This window comes from Oryza brachyantha, chromosome 12 (genome assembly GCF_000231095.2).
Source record: "Oryza brachyantha chromosome 12, ObraRS2, whole genome shotgun sequence".
Lineage (NCBI taxonomy): Eukaryota > Viridiplantae > Streptophyta > Magnoliopsida > Poales > Poaceae > Oryza > Oryza brachyantha.
In genome coordinates, this window is record NC_023174.2 from 186797 (window position 1) to 205057 (window position 18261).

Genomic DNA, 18261 nt, shown 5'->3' on the forward strand with positions numbered 1-18261 from the left:
GAGACGTTATAGTGGTTCAGGCCACTATATTGGCAATAGCCTCTAATCACACCAGGTACAAATATCTAAGCAATGTCTACAATAGGTAGTTATTTTTTACCGAAAATGAAGGAAACTGAACCAAACAAAAATCATATAAAAATGGTTCATTGGTTGTTAGCTTGTGTTGATTCTCTATATCGACAATAGTAGTTATAAGGCTAGGTGTTGGATCTAAAGAACATTGGTGACATAGAGACATGGATTTATACATGTCCATGCCCTCAAGGTGAGATAATACCCTACTCATGTTTGTAGATGGTTTTGCTATGTCTACATGGTTTTGCCATTTGTGACGTGTTTGTGTGGTGTCGCCCATCCTTTTTCCATGAATTTGATGGCATACCTAGTCAGGACCCATGTCATTTGTTATGTAGAACGAGGGAAAGGACTTTAAGGAAGACTATTTAGTCGGTTGTAACTAAATCCTCCTATTATATCTATAAAAGATATCCAGGATCTTCGTGATTTGTATTTTATCATAGAATTATTGTTTTCTTGGATTACAAGTAAGTCACTTGGGTCAGACCTACTTGACTCATCCTAGTCCAGCTAGAGCAAGGCCTACTATGAGACACCAAGTACCCCAAAGCTTGGTTTTCATTTTGTCGAAGTTTGATATTTGATCTATACATTGGTTGCCATCTTATAAAAACCAAGTCATCGAAAAAATTAAACTACCCTTCAACCACAATCAAGCGTTGTAGGCAGTATGTTGGATGCCACCTCATGTGTGTGTCTTGGACTTTGGAGGTGGCCTCACAACCTCAAGCAAAAGTAGTAGGCCCACGTGTAGCTGAGAGGTGACAGAGCCCAAAACTAGCTACGCAGATCAACAACAACACATGCTCATGGCCTATGCGTATTATGGCCTATGTATCAAATCAAGTGGGTGAAGATGTCCTGGGCATGTTGACGAGGAGGCCCATTACTCCATGATCTGCAAGTTAGTTTTCTTGGATAAAAATTAAAAACCATATAAACCAGGCCGACTTTTATCGGTTTTCTTTTCTTGTTTTGTTGTTCTATGTGAGGTATTTTGGTTTGTATTTTACAGAAATTGAACTTAAAAAAATCTAAAAAACGAACCGAAGAAACTTAATAAATCAAAAGCCCAGCCATAGTGTATACTCATCGTACCAACTAATCACATCAAAATATATGTGGTAGTCGATGATTGTATCTTCGAGTGGCTTTAGTTAATGTGGCTTTATATTGTCTAAGTCTGGATTCAATACTCTTTCCTTCCCTCGTAGTATACTCGTACATAAAATATTAACCGCTGGATTGATTAGATCATTTAGAAAAAGACAAAAGAAAATACTCCATAGGAAAGAAAGGGGAGAAATAGCAAAATTCCCAGGTATCCCAGCGTAATTGTGCCCAAGAAAGGGAATAGGGATTGCGTGTGGTGGTGCGCCGTCGATCTCGTCCCTCTTCCTCGCCCGCCCGCCCGCCCTCCCGCCGCCGCCGCCGCCGCCGCGCCGATCTCCACCGACCACAAGCAGCTGCTTGAGCCGCCGCATCCTGTCTGTCTGGTGAGCATTCACCCCATCCCTCTCTCTCTCTCTCTCTCTCTCTCTCTACCCACGCTCTTCTTGCTCCAATTCGCGTTTAACCCTAGCTAGCTTCTCTGGTAGATGAGATCTGGAAGGAATTTGCCCTCAATACTAATAACAGCTGGGATAGTCTGTTTGCTCCCCCCCAAAGTAACTCAACTCCGCCCTATGTCCTACGTTATATTAGATCCGCCCCTCGGATGTTATCTCATTTTCAATTTTTTCACTTTAATTATTGGGCTTCTTCTGATTACTTGCTGTTTAGAGAGGAATTGGAATTATTATCATCATATTACATGAGCTTTCCTGCTTCTGCTGTGCTGTCATACGAGTTCTAAACGAGTATAACTATTGCTTTGGAACTTACATATTATGTATGTGCTCTCTTCTTTGTTGCATTCTGCTCCTATATGTTTCATTGACCTATAATAGTTTCCTTTTCCCTGCTGATGTATCGTTTTAGTTCAACTGGAAATTCTACTGACCAAACTCTGTGCAGCGGCCTATACTTGAGATTTCCCTCCTAATTATTTCTCAACTTACTTGATTTTAAAAGATTTTTACATTCTCAACTCTGTAGATTGCTACATTAATACGCTGGGAACTAAGTTGGTAACTGAAATTGTATGTGCTAGGCTGCTAGTAAAAAATGAACAAGAAAGATTCCCACAACTGGAGTCCTACTCGATGAACATGGCAACTTTCTGACCAGCTAAGAAGATTTCTTTTGCAATGAGCTAGCCGCCTAAGCATGGATGTCCTTTTTTTTTAGTTTATAAAGACAGACCAGTTACCAGGCCAATGGCACTGCAACCTCTATAATCTTATGCCATTTGATCCTAAAATGTTAGCCTCAAGTGCACTTCGTATGCTAATTTAGTTTCGGTTGTCAGATACATGTTTGGTCTTATGATCTTTGCTTTAACTACAAGAGAATCCTTCTAGCTAACTTTTGATTACATTGTTGATACAAGATAGATACATGTATGATGAGTTGTTTTAACTTTGTTGACTGATTATATTCCATATTTCATTGTTGTGTGATTTTCCAAGTTGATATCTAGTTGACCAGTACTAATTGCACCCCTTTGTTTGTTGAGAAAATCTAACAAATGTCATTGACAAACACTTAATTTTAAGAAATGCTATCGACGAGTGTGAGTTCTAAGAAATGTCATCGTACAAACGAATTTGTCTAAGAAATGCCATCGCCGTTAGGGTTCCATTAACTTTTTTCCGTTAAGTGCTATAGTATGAACAGTGTTTTTAACGGCGGAAATGGACGGAACCCTAACGGCGATGGTATTTTTTAGACAAATTCATTTGTACGATGGCATTTCTTAGAACTCGCGTTCGTCAATGGTATTTTTTAGACTTGGACGTTTGTCAATGGTATTTTTTAGATTTTCTCTTATTTGTTTTATGAATGTACTCTCTATTTTGGTTTGTTGATTTTTTAAGCTAAATTCTGTTTCTGGAATATGGTTTACATTCTATCCTGGATGTATTATTTTTATCTGCTGGACATTCCAATTTTGAAAATTTTACATGGTTATGATGGTTATGCAGGTCCTTCATTTATTGTGCCGTTAACTGGATGCTTCATTTTATTTCACCTTTTACCCCAAATAAAATGTCTTTTATCAAGTACCTTTAGCCTAGTGATGACATCTTATGTATTTATGACTGTTTCACGTTGGCTGCAAAAATCATTCGACTATATGCAAATGAAAACCATTTTCACATTTCATAGCCTACCTTTTCCTAATCCGAACCAAATTTTTCCACCCTTTGAGCAACATTAAACCTTGTGTACTGAGTGTTGTGGTTGTTCAGTAGTTGTTTGATGCTGAAAACTTGTGGTGGAGGGTATTCGGTGTGTAAAAGGTGGTTGTTTTTGTCGAAGAAATTAGTTTCATATTTCTTAATTTAGTACAAACAGCAGGTAGCGTTTCCAATTGGTTGTCATGAATTGACCTTGTGCTAACAAGAAAGTTGAGTATACATAACACCTCTAGTCAACTTCTAATAATATGACTTGTTTTGGTTCTGTTGTGCTACCTATTCTGTTACAAGTTTTTCTTTAAGGGAACAGTGTGTCTAATGTCCCCTTCAAATCTCTTATATCTTTATGTTTTGGCACCGTACAGGTGAACCAGTCACCCAAGCTCTGCCAAGATGTCTGACAGCCATGAAACTGATAGGAACATTGAGATCTGGAAGATTAAGAAGCTAATCAAGGCTCTTGAGTCAGCTAGAGGAAATGGCACAAGCATGATCTCTCTCATTATGCCTCCACGTGACCAGGTCGCGCGAGTGGCCAAGATGTTGGGTGATGAATATGGTACAGCCTCGAACATCAAGAGTAGAGTTAATCGTCAGTCTGTTTTGGCTGCCATTACCTCAGCTCAGCAGAGGCTGAAGCTCTATAACAAAGTTCCTCCAAATGGATTAGTTCTCTACACTGGAACCATTGTTACTGAAGATGGGAAGGAGAAGAAAGTTACTATTGATTTTGAACCATTCAAGCCTATCAATGTATCACTGTATCTTTGTGATAACAAGTTCCACACTGAGGCTTTGAATGAGCTCTTGGAATCTGATGACAAGTTTGGTTTCATTGTTATGGATGGTAATGGTACTCTTTTTGGCACACTAAGTGGCAATACACGTGAGGTGCTTCACAAATTCACTGTTGATCTCCCAAAGAAGCATGGTAGAGGAGGACAATCTGCTTTGCGTTTTGCTCGTCTTCGGATGGAGAAACGCCATAATTATGTCCGGAAAACAGCTGAGCTTGCTACCCAGTTCTTCATTAATCCTGCTACAAGTCAGCCTAACGTTTCTGGTCTAATTCTTGCTGGTTCTGCTGATTTTAAGACAGAGCTGAGTCAGTCAGACATGTTCGATCAGCGACTGCAAGCCAAGATACTTAATGTGGTCGATGTTTCTTATGGTGGCGAGAATGGTTTCAACCAAGCTATTGAATTGTCAGCTGAGATTCTAGCAAATGTCAAGTTCATACAGGAGAAGAAGTTGATTGGCAAATATTTTGAAGAGATCAGTCAAGACACTGGGAAATATGTCTTTGGCGTTGACGACACTCTTAAAGCTCTTGAAATGGGTGCTGTTGAGACCTTGATAGTGTGGGAGAATCTGGAAACTAACAGATATGTGCTTAAGAACAGTGTATCTGGTGAAACTGTGATCAAGCATTTGAACAAAGAGCAGGAAGCTGACCAGAGCAATTTCCGTGACCCAGCTACTAATGCAGAGTTGGAAGTTCAGGAAAAAATGTCTCTCCTGGAATGGTTTGCTAATGAGTACAAGAAGTTTGGTTGCTCGCTTGAGTTTGTTACTAATAAATCTCAAGAGGGGTCACAGTTTTGTAGAGGATTTGGTGGCATTGGTGGTATCTTGCGTTACCAGCTAGATATCCGGTCCTTTGATGAGCTTTCTGACGATGAGGGATTGTATGAAGACTCTGATTAGCAATCAGCCAATGACATGACTGTGCTGGCCGAGGGAAGGACGCCGCAGCTGCAACAAGTCTGATTTGCTCTACCTACGCAGGATCACTTGAAAAGCAGCTGTATGTATGCAGATTATTTATTTGGTCATTGCTTATTCGGGCCCCTATTTTCGCTTTTGCTTATACTTATACGCTAAAATTTGAATTTTCAACCTTAAATTTGGAACAGATTTTAGGGTTTTTTCATCATAGTTTATTTTTTTAGCCTTATCTTTTAGACAGCCAAAGAACATGTATATAAAAAATTTGTTTATAAATTATTTTTTATTTATAAATATATCATTTGACTCTATCACCAAACGATTACCCCCATTTTTGTTAACTTCTCGTACTAATGTTATTATTTGACTATTCCTCTCCTGTTCCAGACCGAGAAGAAATTGATGGGCGTGGGCCAGCCTCATCCTATGGTGGAAGGGTTTAAGACGAAGAGATTATTTTGAGTCACATCATGATGATAGTAATGTGTCAAGAAGTTGTCGAACTTAAGAAGGCATGCATGATGCCTTGTGGTCGTATACTGGCTGTTGTCTATTGTCAGTTTTCTGCAACTATGTGAGTTCCCAAGTTCTGAAATCGAGTCTGCTTGGTTGAGCACGTTTGACGCGCTCATATGAAGTCATAATAACTATATGGTTGGTGTAGCTGCAATCTGCTACTTTGCAGATTTTACAATGAAGTTGCTACTGTCATTCTAGTTTGCTCCTCTTTACTGCTACTGCTACTCTGCTAGGGCATGTCTTTATTTGCCGCCCGCCGTCAGGCAGGTTGGGATGGATGGATCTTGCCTGCTTCGTAATAAAATTGGGTTTTGATCAAACCCATAGATACTTCTCTGGCGATGACCCATAAATTGCCTTTGGGAATTTCGCTTCATGGTATTGCAGAAGCAGTGAAAAAAAAATCACGTTCCACACAACCAAGTCAAAGGTGGCGACTTGCAAGATTTGGCTATTTCTAATCCAATGACTAAGATGGTGTCCATAATATTAAATAAGTTGTCACCAAAATGATGTGGTAAGTGAATAAATAAGAAAAGAGAATGAAACCATGTCTTGCATAAGACATGGTTTCTACACAACATCCAAGATATCATGTGAGATAAGTAATATTAAATTAAAGTATGGAATAGTGGTGTTTGCATTGGAAGGGTAGTGTGTAGTACTAGTTTCTTGATGATGTGGAGTTTATGAAAACTATATCTAGTGTTATAGGTTGTTTCTTGATGATGGGGAGTTTATGACAACTATATCTAATGTTACGGGTTGAGAATGGCTTAATGCTTTCCATGTAGCTGATCAGAAGTTGGAATCGAGGTTTGAGGCATCACAAAAGTCACGCATGGATGGGCCACCATGTTATTCTCAACGAGCAAAGGCCCACGGAATATAACCAAACAGTCCACATGGGGTCCCTTAACTATAGGACGAGTTTCCTTCGCGTCGCTTAATCACAAAGGACGCCCTTAAATTATCAAAACCAGAACAAATCTAGTCTCTCGGTAGTTTAGAACGTGGTTTTATCCTATGATGCATATGTGGCTTGTTGATCTAGGCTTAATCTGACGTGGAGGCTATATGGTGCTTATATGGCAATATAGGTGGGTGAGCCTACCAACTCAGTAACTAAATGAGAATTGACCTCGCTGGCCCTAATCCCTCTTCTTACTCTCGTTAGATCAGCTGGAGAGGGGACGTGAGCTTGGCACGCCACTCACAGAGCATTTGGTGGAACCACGCCTCAAGGACCTTACCAACCGTCGCCTCTCCCAACCCAGTCCATCCATCCATGAGGTGTGCCCCGTTATTCCGCTTGCTCATGCTTGCAAATTGATGTGGCGGTGATAGTGGTGGAGCTCATGCTTGCAAATCAATATGGACGGGGCTCGATAGAGGAGGTGGAAGTCTAACAATAACAGGCTCACTCAGTGGAGTGATTCCATCAACCGCTCCTTTATTACCGTGCCCAATCTAGCCACTCTAGCCTACTATACTCAAGCGGTGGCAAAGGGAGAGATGGTGAGGGGAGGGGCCGGAGACAGTCGAGCCTAGCCGACATGGATCTAGCTTCTCTAATCCCTCGTGCTCTTCCAGCCACATGATTGCCACCACACCCTTCTTGTCCTCTTTCGTGATGCCACCCTTCCAATACAGTCAGTGTGTCGCCCACCGATGACAACCTTTGCTGGCTCGCCGCCACCTCATCAAGCAACGTGTGAGGAGATGGAAACACCCAACGACTATGAGGCCAATCGACCAAAACAATATCCTTTGATGTACAATCAAAGAGACTTATACTGACATATGGGTTCAAGGATGGTGGGGCCCACATGTCAGTAAACACGTTCCTCTAACTTTACGTAAGAGGATACGCTTCTCATCGACCATCGTCGATCTGGCAAGAGGAGAGGGGAAGAGATGAGGGAAGGAGATAAGGGAGGGAGAGGGGGAGAGGAGGGTGTTGACATACGGGTCCCACTTTTTATTTAGTTTGATCGGCAAGTAGATCTCACTAGTTTTTTAAAATATTTTTACTGACAGAGCAATCACAGTGTTACCACCTAGGATAAAACCATTGCTATTTGCTACCTACAGTGACATATAGACACTATATAGAATGAATCAGTTGTCTAAACCAATGAGGTACTTGGTTTTGCTTTGGTTTAGAAGCTATGGGATATTATATACTCAGTTCTATGGTTATGGTCGAGAGACAGATGAAATTTGATATGCAGTTTTATTTTTTATTTTTTAGGGTGCGTAAAGTGGTTTGTTCGGATAGACTTCCTCCGTTTCTTTTATTTGACATCGTTGATTTTCGAGTCTACGTTTGACCATTCGTCTTATTTAAAAAAATATATAATTATTTATTATTTATTATGATTTGATTTATTACTAAGCATGCCTTATTTTTTTTACATATTTACACAAATCTTGAATAATGCTAGTATCAAATGTGGATACAGAAGTCATGTCAGATGTATTAGTTTGTCTGAGAATTTTTCTCGGCTTCTGCACTTACGTTTCCCGAACTACTAAATGGTTAGTAAAAAGTTTTGATATAAAAGTTCATCAACTCATATTTTTAAAGTAGATTTTTAATTTTATAGTAGTTAATTTTATTATTTATAGCATTGAATAAATACTATAAAAATTAGATAATTTTGTATATTTCAGTTGAAATGAACACAGCCATAAACATGCACATTCATCTGGCACGTGAACTTGGTCGTTGCATGTGAACCAAATGCGAACATAGCGGCTGCGTTATTTTTACGCGCATGTTTAATGTTAGGGGTTGTTTGGATCCAAGGACTTTTTTTTAGTCCTTTGTCACATTGAATGTGTGGACGTCAATTAGGAGTATTAAATTTAGACCGATAACAAAACTAATTGCATAGATAAAAACTATTTCATTAGACAAATTTTTAAGCCTAATTAATCCATGATTAGTAAATATTTACTGTAGCATCACATTCGCTAATCATAGACTAAGTCTACTCATGAAATAGTCCAGAATATGAGATGAGTTTTATTTAATATTTCTAACTAATATCTAAACATTCGTCGTAACAGAGAGGGTTTAGGGTTTAGGAGTATCCGAACACTCCCTTAATCGATCAGCCAAAAGAGTGGATGGTTAATTAGTTGTCCAATCCAACCGGTAGCTAGTAGTCGAGGACGAACAACGCAAGAACTAATAAAGCATCTGCTGCACTGCATTCTGAGAGAAAAATAAAAGGGTCAGCGAGATGTCATCCGCAAAAAAAGCATTGCTAGCTGCCCTTTTGATCTCTTACTATTAGCAGATTGGGATGTTGATTAGTTATTAAAGCTAAACCCTCAGATGGAACATCTCTTTCACATTACCTACCTACTGTGACAATGGCATCTCATATTCTCATGCCTTTAACTTGCCCTTTAATATGTGAAAATGGCATATATTGTTAGTCATGAAAAATTATATACTCTTATATGTGATTAAAATAGTAATCAATAGAAACGTGACTGCTCTGGCGTACGAGAAGTGAAAGGAGTATGATGAGATTGATCTGGCTACCCATAAGTTTAATAGATAGATAGATAGGTAAGCGAATTCTATGGGTTTTTTTTTGTGTGTATTTTGTGCTTGACTCTCTTGACTGATCGAGCTGGCTCTTTTATGGTCAAGTATTGCTACATACTATAGCAAAATTAAACCATACACGAATTAATTAATTATCTAATAAACCTCTAAGTAGCCAGGGTTATCCCGTGATCCCATCGCATTCCTAATCCCATGTTTATAGGTAGCCAGAAACGGTAGTTGATTACCAGACATGCAAGCAAGTGTAGTACAATAAAAATCCATCATGCATGAATAATGAATCATGATGCATGTAGTAGTACTATCGTAGTGAAGAAAGAATATTATTATTAATTAATTGCCATTGGCTGGTAGGAAAGGAAGAAGTGAAATTCGGGCAGGTGGTTGCAAAACACACAGCGTCACGCACTCTCAGATGAGAAACAATCATTTTAATTAATTTGCATCCGCGGGTCCCTTCCTAAATAAAAATTAACATCACATGTACTTAACATCAAGACCACGTTGTTTATAGCTTTTTTGATAAAATCAAACCATGTGATTACGTTTACCGTCCCTCACCAGTAGCACGATTACCACGATAATCATGTTTGTTTCATCACCATAATAATGATACTACTAGTCGAGAGAAATGAGCATAAGTGTAGTATGCAAAGAAGCTATGGGAAAAAAACATCGTAAAACTCTCACTTGTTGAAAAGCCTCGATCCAATAAAAGTATCAATTTATTGAACGCTTGGTAAATAATTGATTGAGATGAAAAATATTATGAAATCTTCAGGATAATATTGTGTAACACTGTTATGCTCAATCCATCTCAACATATTACTTCTAGTATTTAAATTTATCTAAAAATACAATTACTTCTCTACCTACCTTCTCATCCTAACCAATTCATAACCATGTCTTATTTAATTTGTTCACATACTTTCTCATCTCAACTAATTATGACTATTTCTCATCTTTACCTTAATCATTTCAGAAAAAAAATGGTATACGCAATTATGTTTCGAGATAACCAATGATTGTGCATAAGAACTAGTGACAACCGTAGATGTCATAGGGTGGATGAGCATGTCAGAGTATTAGATATGTCATATCCTCCTACCACAAAAATATATATCGATAATATTACATGGTTAAGATCATACCGAAAATAACTATCGGATATGGATATAGATATAGGTGACGATAAAAGGTATCCTAGGAAAGGAAGATTCTCCATAGTCCAATCTAGGTATGAATAGGACAATCTTGCCTGTATATTGTAAGGGTGTCCTGAGTTCAACTGGAGAGGGATATTGCCCATGGTATAAAAACCAATACTATTAGGAGGGGAGGGCATTGATTAAGACCTAGACAATCCAATACTGACTACCACTTTGACCTTCTCGATAAGATTAGTTGGTTGATAGGTAGGCACTTCTGTAAACATTATACTTTCTGTCCCACCTTTCCTCTCTTTCCATCATCACGAATACCTTGATACCAGATGACCTTACATTCCCAAATAATGTAGCCGGGATCTTAAAACTCGACAAGGTGTGTAAACATATGTGTTTAGCAGAGTTGTTGATAAGATATAAATTGGTAGCCGATTTATCTTCTTATTATAAAGTCTACACTCTACGCTAGCAAACCTAACAACGACTGAATGCAAACATATGATTTCTCCTTTCTATATATTCCATGTTAAGTTTAATATTAAAAAAATAGATATATAGATAAATACATACCAAACAATTAAGTTAGTGAGAAGGTGTGTCGGTGATATGGGACTCCTTCACTAGTGGCTCGCGACATTTTAGGACCTAGGTACGTTCCCTTTAGGAGGGGGGTTAGACATCCCCAACAGCTCATCCATCCTATCCTCCATCCTACAAATAGAGGATGAAGAGTAAAAATTGAGCTCCAGCAGAACATCTATCCCATCATCTATTTTTAAGCCTCCTTTGATTCAAAGGATTTTCATAGGAATTTTAGAGGATTTCACTCCTATAGGAAATTTTCCTATAAAGCCCTTTGAATCAAATGAACGAATCCTATGAAATCATATGAAATTCCTATGGAATACATCTTTCTATGTAAGTTTTAGAGAAAATTTAGCAAAAGGTTCAATCTCATGGAAAAAATCCTTTGAGTCTATATCTATTCTCAAATTCCTGCATTTTTCCTACGGTCTAATCAAACGGTCATTCCTACGTTTTTTCTATTTTTTACAATCCTATGTTTTAAACCTACATTCCTGTCAAAATCCTATGTTTTTCCTATTTTTCTGTTTTTTCATTCATGTGATTCAAAGGGGCCCGTAGATATCATCCATATTAGGAGAGAGAAACTCTGTATTTAGATGTTCTCTCCAATCCTCTGAATAGATATGGAGGGTGCTATGTATAAATGATCTGCTGAAGTACAAAATGATATAAAAGATGAAAGTGTTTTAGATGATCATCCAAATGAAGATATGAATGACCAAATTTAAATAAGCTGTTGGAGATGCTCTTAGGTTGTCTCTCAGACCCATGTCAAGGCAACCTAACGTCTGCCCTAGTTTGAATTAAAAGAGGTTTCCTGATTTTTGTTTAAGAAGTTAACGCTAGTAAAAATTGACCAAACTCATTTAAATAGATTTACATTCATCATTATGTAAAAATAACTTGTATTTTTTATTTAAACGGATTGACATTGGTGGTCGTGTAAAAATAACTCGTATTTTTTATATACTAATGGACGAAGGAGTGATCATTTACTGCTGCTGACTTCAGTATAGATCTGAAAAGAAAAGGTAGGTCGCTCCCTCTTCGTCTTCTTGGATGGTACCAACACCAACACCAACACGGACAGCCGACGGACGAACACCTCCTCTTCAAATACTACTCGTCTCGTGGGAGTACCTGGACAGAGGAATCCCAACCAACAAGGAAGGGGGCGCCATGTCCAACTCAGACCAATCGCCCCCTTCCTCTTCCTCTTCCTCCACCTCGCCTCCTCCCCCACCCGCCCCCCGCCTCCTCCTTAGCCAAGCCGCCCCGCCAGCTCCCGCTCGGCCTCGACTCCCTCGCCTCCTCCGCGCGCTCCCTCCTCACCGCGCCGCGCCGCTCCCCGGTCACCACCCTCGTCGCCGCCTTCTTCCTCCTCGCCCTCTTCATGTATGGCGAGGATGTCCGCACCCTCGCCGAGCTCTCCATCGACGACTACCTCTACCCCGATGCCGAATTCTACAACGTCTCCGGCTTGCCCCCTCTCCTCCTCCCCCCGCCCACCTGCGAGCTCTCCCGCGGTCACTGGGTCTTCGACAACACCTCCGTCCCAGCCTACAGGGAGAAGGAATGCACCTTCCTCACCAAGCAGGTCACCTGCCTCGCCAATGGCCGCCCCGACGACTTATGGCAGTACTGGCGATGGCAGCCCAACAACTGCTCGCTCCCCGTGTAAGCAATTCGTTCGTCACCTTCCAGATCTGCATCGCTCGCTCGTTCGTTCTTGGTTGACTCTGAGCATTGCATATGGATGCAGGTTCGACGCGCGGCGGTTCATGGAGGCGATGCGGGGGAAGCGGCTGATGTTCGTGGGGGACTCGCTGAACAGGAACCAGTGGGAGTCGCTGGTGTGCCTGGTGCAGCCCATCCTTTCCGAGGGGAGGAAGAAGATCGTCAAGCGCGGCTCCTTCAGAATCTTCTACGCCAAGGAGTACCGCGCCACGCTCGAGTTCTACTGGGCGCCCTTCCTCGTCGAGTCCAACTCCGACAACCCCAATTTCCACAGCATCGACACCCGGATCATCCGCCCCGACCGGATCGAGGCCCACGCCAAGAACTGGAAGGGCGTCGATTACCTCATCTTCAACACCTACATCTGGTGGATGAACACCGCCGACATGAAAGTCAGGTCTCTCTCCTCATCTGCCCACCAAATTCACACATTGCTCTCACCTACTAGTTCAGCTGATTTTTACTCAAGCTGGAATTTTTTATGTTAAAATTTCTTCCTTTATTGCTTTCAGGAGGCCAGATTCAAATGATTGGTCGGAGCACGATGAGGTGCCAAGGATCGAGGTATATGGCCGGGTGTTCAAGACTTGGTCGGACTGGCTGGAACAGAATGTTGATCCCGCCAAGACTTCTGTGTTCTTCATGACAATTTCTCCTCTTCACAACAGGTCAGCATATCCTGATTTCTCTCTCCTTTTCTAATCTCCATGGTTCAAAAGCAATGGCGGTTCCTTACGAACATCAATTAGTTTGGTAACCCACTGAATCTTTAATGTTGTGGACCACTGTCGGTTCTCAATAGGACACCCTACCTAGCCCTGATAAAGTGGTTTGTTTGTTGAGTCCAAATTACGTTCTAGAGAAGCAAGCTTCCTCTTGTTCCAGCCTGCAGGGCACGATGTCATTTTCCACCAGAAAACGAGCTCAGTTGGACTCGTTTGTTAGGTTTGCCCGTGATACACTAGGAACAAACTGGCCTAACTTTCTGGGTTTTATAGTCAACATGTCAAATCCTTCATTTCCCATAGTTCACAGTAGAGTAGTAAGTAGATCTTGGAATGATCCAACCTGTATGTGCATCAGGATGACAGAAAGTATGATATTGTGCTCTTACTAGTTAGGGGGTGTTTAGTTCCCAAAAACTTTTCCCAAAAACATCATATCGAATTTTTAGACATCTAAATGAAGCATTAAATATATATAAACATTAAAACTAATTACGCAATTATGGAGGAAATAGTGAGACGAATCTTTTGAGCCTAATTAGGACGTGATTAGCCATAGGTGCTACAGTAACCAACATGTGCTAATGATGGATTAATTAGACTCAAAAGATCCGTCTCGCGGTTTCCAGGTGGAATCTGAAATTTGTTTTGTAATTAGACTACGTTTAATACTTCAAATGTGTGTTTAAAGTTTTGATGTGATGTTTTTTTTAAAAAAAATTGCAAACTAAACAAGGCCTAGTACTATTGAAAGTTAGATGTTCTACAATGCTCTCTACCAGTAGTAGAATCAATCTACATCATTTATTTTTTTCTAATTCAATGGATCAGATCTATTTATACTACCACATCAACTGTTGGCAGTAGAATATTTTTTTCTACTAACACTTGGGATTCTTCTACTGACAATAACACTAGTACTATAATACTACTAGTAGAAAGTACTATAGCCAAGGCCATAGAACATACCAATGTCTGCAATCAGAATGCGTCGTGCTATGAACTTACTGGACTAACATACTCCGTTCCTCACGTTTTTCATATGCCATATTATTTCCAAATCTTAAAGAACAAGCCAACTAATTCGAAGTACATCCGTTTGGAACCAGTGACCCACAAATATTATTTCTGGTGCTGTGTGATTCTCAAAGTCTCTCTCACTCTTTTTTTTTTTTCTGGATTGTTATTTGTGAAGCACAAGGTGCCACATCATTCCATCACAACATGCACAGGCCCCATGTGAAACAGCTCTTCTTTTGTTGTTGTACCAGATGTTCCTTTCCTTCCTATATATATGAGCCAGGCCCACCAGGAAATTTGTTGGTCTCTTATGGTATATAGTTGCCTCACATAGATATATAGCCTGGCAGTGAACCCTTTGGTGATTCTTTTAGTGAGTTTTCACTATCTCTTTAAACAAAAATACTCCTGTTATTGTGGATGTGGACAAGCAGTTTAAATTTCAAATGGAACATTTGGGACAGGTATAATATAGCCTAGAGGCTGTTTTCTCCGAATTGCATATACTATTGAATCTGGCCCATTTTGACAAGACAGTTTTCAGCAAACGTGGAGTGGCGTAATGTTCGAAAATGTTATGCACCCCACGAAACTGTTCAGCAATCTCACAGCAAACTGCAATGGTGTGGATAACTAACATACTCACATATACAAACATACAAATCGACAATTCGCACTATTTAAAAAAAAAATCAGTATTGGCTTTTGCTTGAAATAGAAGTTTCTACTGTTGGCCTTTTTTAGGGAAAAAAAAGTTTTCTACTGTTAAGAATAATGATCTGCAAGGCTAATAATGCATTATAAAAATGGGCCTTTTTCTGCTTCTGAAATAAGTCTTTGTTTGATACATGTATTGGGTATTTATCATGTCATTTTTGGAAAGTTTAGTCTGTGTTCTTTCCAATTAGGTTGGTAGTTGGCACATGGCAAACGATTTGGGGGAGTGCATACTTCAACAAAACCCTGATGCTTTTACTAGGAGAATTTACAAAAAAAAAAGAGAGAGATTAATCCATGTCAATGTTTCCTGGACAAGGCAGAAAAAGAAGTTGTAGTAGTAGATTCTATGTAAAACTGTAATTCAGTAAAAAACACATGGAACTCTCATATATGTTCTTTGATGTTAAAATATGAGGTTTGTAGTAGTAGTAAGATCAGTACTGGTGGCCATTGGTTCAACATTGATGCTGTCATCACCTTTTGTGAATTTAATATGGACATGCTCTGCAGTGACCTTCATAGTCACACTCTGTTCAGATCCACTACTAAGACATTTTAAGACCACCTTGTTGTTGAAGTTAGTGTCGGTGTCAAACAATAGTAATTTTTCATCTCTATCTGATATTCTGACCCCACATCCTTTCGAACCTGAGAGAAACCAGACATCATTTGGTGCTCTAGGCTTTGATTTTATTCCACCTCATTTATACAGCTATATATTTGCAAATGATTTGACCATAATTGCTTGTAAATTATGTTGCTAATGTTGGGGCATTTACATTTTGTTTACCTTTGCATTGAACTAATCATATATGCTCTGGGATTGTGATTTATGGGTTAACATGATTGGTACATGTATTTCTTGATGCTTTGCTGAAACATTCATTCCCCTCTTGATGATATCTTGAAAACAGCCCAGAGATGTGGGGGAATCCAAATGGGGTCAGATGCGTCAAGGAAACACTTCCAGTTCTCAACTACACCGAGCCGTTGGATCTCAACCACGACATGCGGATGTACGACCTGGTAGCAAATGTTGCTAAAAACATGAAGAGAGTTCCAGTGACACTGATCGACATCACGAGGATGTCAGATTACAGGAAGGACGCCCATACAGGGTTGTATACCTTCCGGCAGGGTAAACTGTTGACGCCAAAGCAGAAGGCGGAACCAGAGAAGTATTCCGACTGCATCCATTGGTGCCTTCCTGGGGTACCAGACGTCTGGAACCAGATACTCTACACCAGGATCCTCTCCAAATCATCCCCACATCCCTCTCTCCCTCCCCAATGAGAAGCAGGGGTATGATTTTTTTTTGCCCCGCCATATATATAGGAAATGTACCATTACTATTCAATTTTGTTGCTAGTCTGATGAAAATCAAGGTAGAGAGAAAAAGGATGGGAGTGGACTGTTTACTGGTGGCATTTAAAATGTTCAATTGAATTGTAAATTACTTTTGAGGTAACCAATTGAGCAAACAGCACTGTTGTAGGCAGTTGTACTCTGGACTCTAAAATTAGCTGCCAAGACATACATACATATACAGGGGGCGCAGTGATTAATCTGAAATCATATTGTTATCTACTTGTGTTGTTGCTGATATTTTTGGTCCTTGAATATTTTTGGGCCATATGAATCTGTACAGCTCACTTTTTTTGTTACCCGTATTAATCATTTTTTCGTCACCCGTATTAATCATTTTGTCGTCGGTCCAACAGAAAATCCTGAGGCACCGTTCGCAACTGACGTAGGACGGTAAATTTTTCTTCTTTTCCCGTGCGCACGTTTCCCAAACTGCTAAATAGTATATTTTTTATAAAAATGTTTCATATAAAAGTTGTTTGAAAAAAATCAGATTAACCTATTTTTTTAAATTTGCAAAAGCTAATATTCAATTAATCATGTGCTAATGGCTTTTCCGTTTTACGTGCGCTGACTAAGCTGTTGCTTAGTCACTTTCGAACGGTGCATGAGAACAGTATAGAGACATGTCCTACCTCTGTAAGGACTGAGAAACAAAATTTCTGTGATCTAGCGTTTGTTTATTTCATTTCATAGGATTTCATGTGACTTCCACGGTTCAGATCAATGACTTCTCAGAACTGTCTGTCTTATTTATCCAAATGAATTTACTTAATTATAACCAGATGATAACATTTCTTTCTTTGGGGTCAACTAGTGGTTAATTTACTATAACACATGTACTCATTATTCCCTATATTCCAGATTAATTATGATCAAGATGCATCTTAATTTATCTAGCTATATGTGGTTCCTCATAGCATGCATGCATCTCTTTCCAGATCATACCTTGCGTCACATGGGCTTCTTTCAAACAGCTCAGCATCTTCTACACGAGATCTAAGTGCAGTGCTGCTGCTAAGTAGCAGTAGTAGTAGTACATTAGTGCTAAGTGTTAACCAAGAAGAAGAGTCCAACCGATATGTTAGGTCCACGATCAAGTCTATACAATCGAATTCTAGCCAAGTTTCGTCCGATTTAAGTATTTTTTGCAGTAGAATACCCTTGAATGTTGATTTTTTTTCCAAATTGGGACCCTAATGGTAGATGTAGTTACACATTAGAACGTACCATGTATAACATAGTAATTAATTAGTCACAACATTTGTATGGGAACAACATAAACCCAAGTAATCTTTTTAATATGAAAGATAAACAATTGATAAGTGGCCAATGGCCATGGTGAAAAAATACATCTCATGTATTAAATGAGTTATTCAACTTTTATTTATTTTTTGCATTAATTTCACTTGCCAATTGCCATATTAATGCAAATGAAATTTGTGTGAAGTGCATACAAAACACAAATTAACATTCCCAATTTTTTTTATGTTTGTCGCTAATATATTTCTCTTCATACAAGACTTTGATAGGTGGAAATAATACCATAGTAAAATTAGGACATGTTTAATTAGTTGGCAACTAACTTTGCCCAGACCTAAGCTTAGTCACATAAGGCATAAGGCCATAGTGAATAGTTTTGATTTCTCCACGACTCTAACTTGCCTAATTCTTAATCAGGTGGTCTATATGTCATTCATTTTATTTTCTTATGTAACTTTGTC

The 18261-nt window shown here is 39.4% G+C and overlaps 2 protein-coding genes across 2 annotated transcripts; both read left to right on the top strand.

The window, feature by feature from the left end:
• The first annotated feature begins 1487 nt into the window (after positions 1-1487).
• On the top strand, positions 1488-5830 carry LOC102716176 (eukaryotic peptide chain release factor subunit 1-3-like). Its single transcript, XM_040529309.1, has 3 exons — positions 1488-1577; positions 3749-5190; positions 5499-5830. The coding sequence occupies exon 2, from the start codon at positions 3777-3779 to the stop codon at positions 5088-5090; it is 1314 nt and encodes a 437-aa protein (XP_040385243.1). The 5' UTR covers positions 1488-1577; positions 3749-3776; the 3' UTR covers positions 5091-5190; positions 5499-5830.
• Positions 5831-5971: 141 nt separating this feature from the next.
• Positions 5972-16744, top strand: LOC102707348 (protein trichome birefringence-like 28). Its single transcript, XM_040529349.1, has 5 exons — positions 5972-6008; positions 12119-12647; positions 12733-13104; positions 13220-13375; positions 16087-16744. The coding sequence occupies exons 1-5, from the start codon at positions 5972-5974 to the stop codon at positions 16463-16465; spliced, it is 1473 nt and encodes a 490-aa protein (XP_040385283.1). The 3' UTR covers positions 16466-16744.
• Positions 16745-18261: the final 1517 nt, after the last annotated feature.

Excerpts from the sequence above, each read along its gene's own strand:
- LOC102716176 (XM_040529309.1), top strand. The coding sequence starts at position 3,777 with ATGTCTGACAGCCATGAAACTGATAGGAACATTGAGATCTGGAAGATT.
- LOC102707348 (XM_040529349.1), top strand. The coding sequence starts at position 5,972 with ATGACCCATAAATTGCCTTTGGGAATTTCGCTTCATG. Across the intron at positions 13,105-13,219 it reads ACCGCCGACATGAAAGTCAG|GAGGCCAGATTCAAATGATT; the intron begins GTCTCTCTCCTC and ends TATTGCTTTCAG. Across the intron at positions 13,376-16,086 it reads ATTTCTCCTCTTCACAACAG|CCCAGAGATGTGGGGGAATC; the intron begins GTCAGCATATCC and ends TCTTGAAAACAG.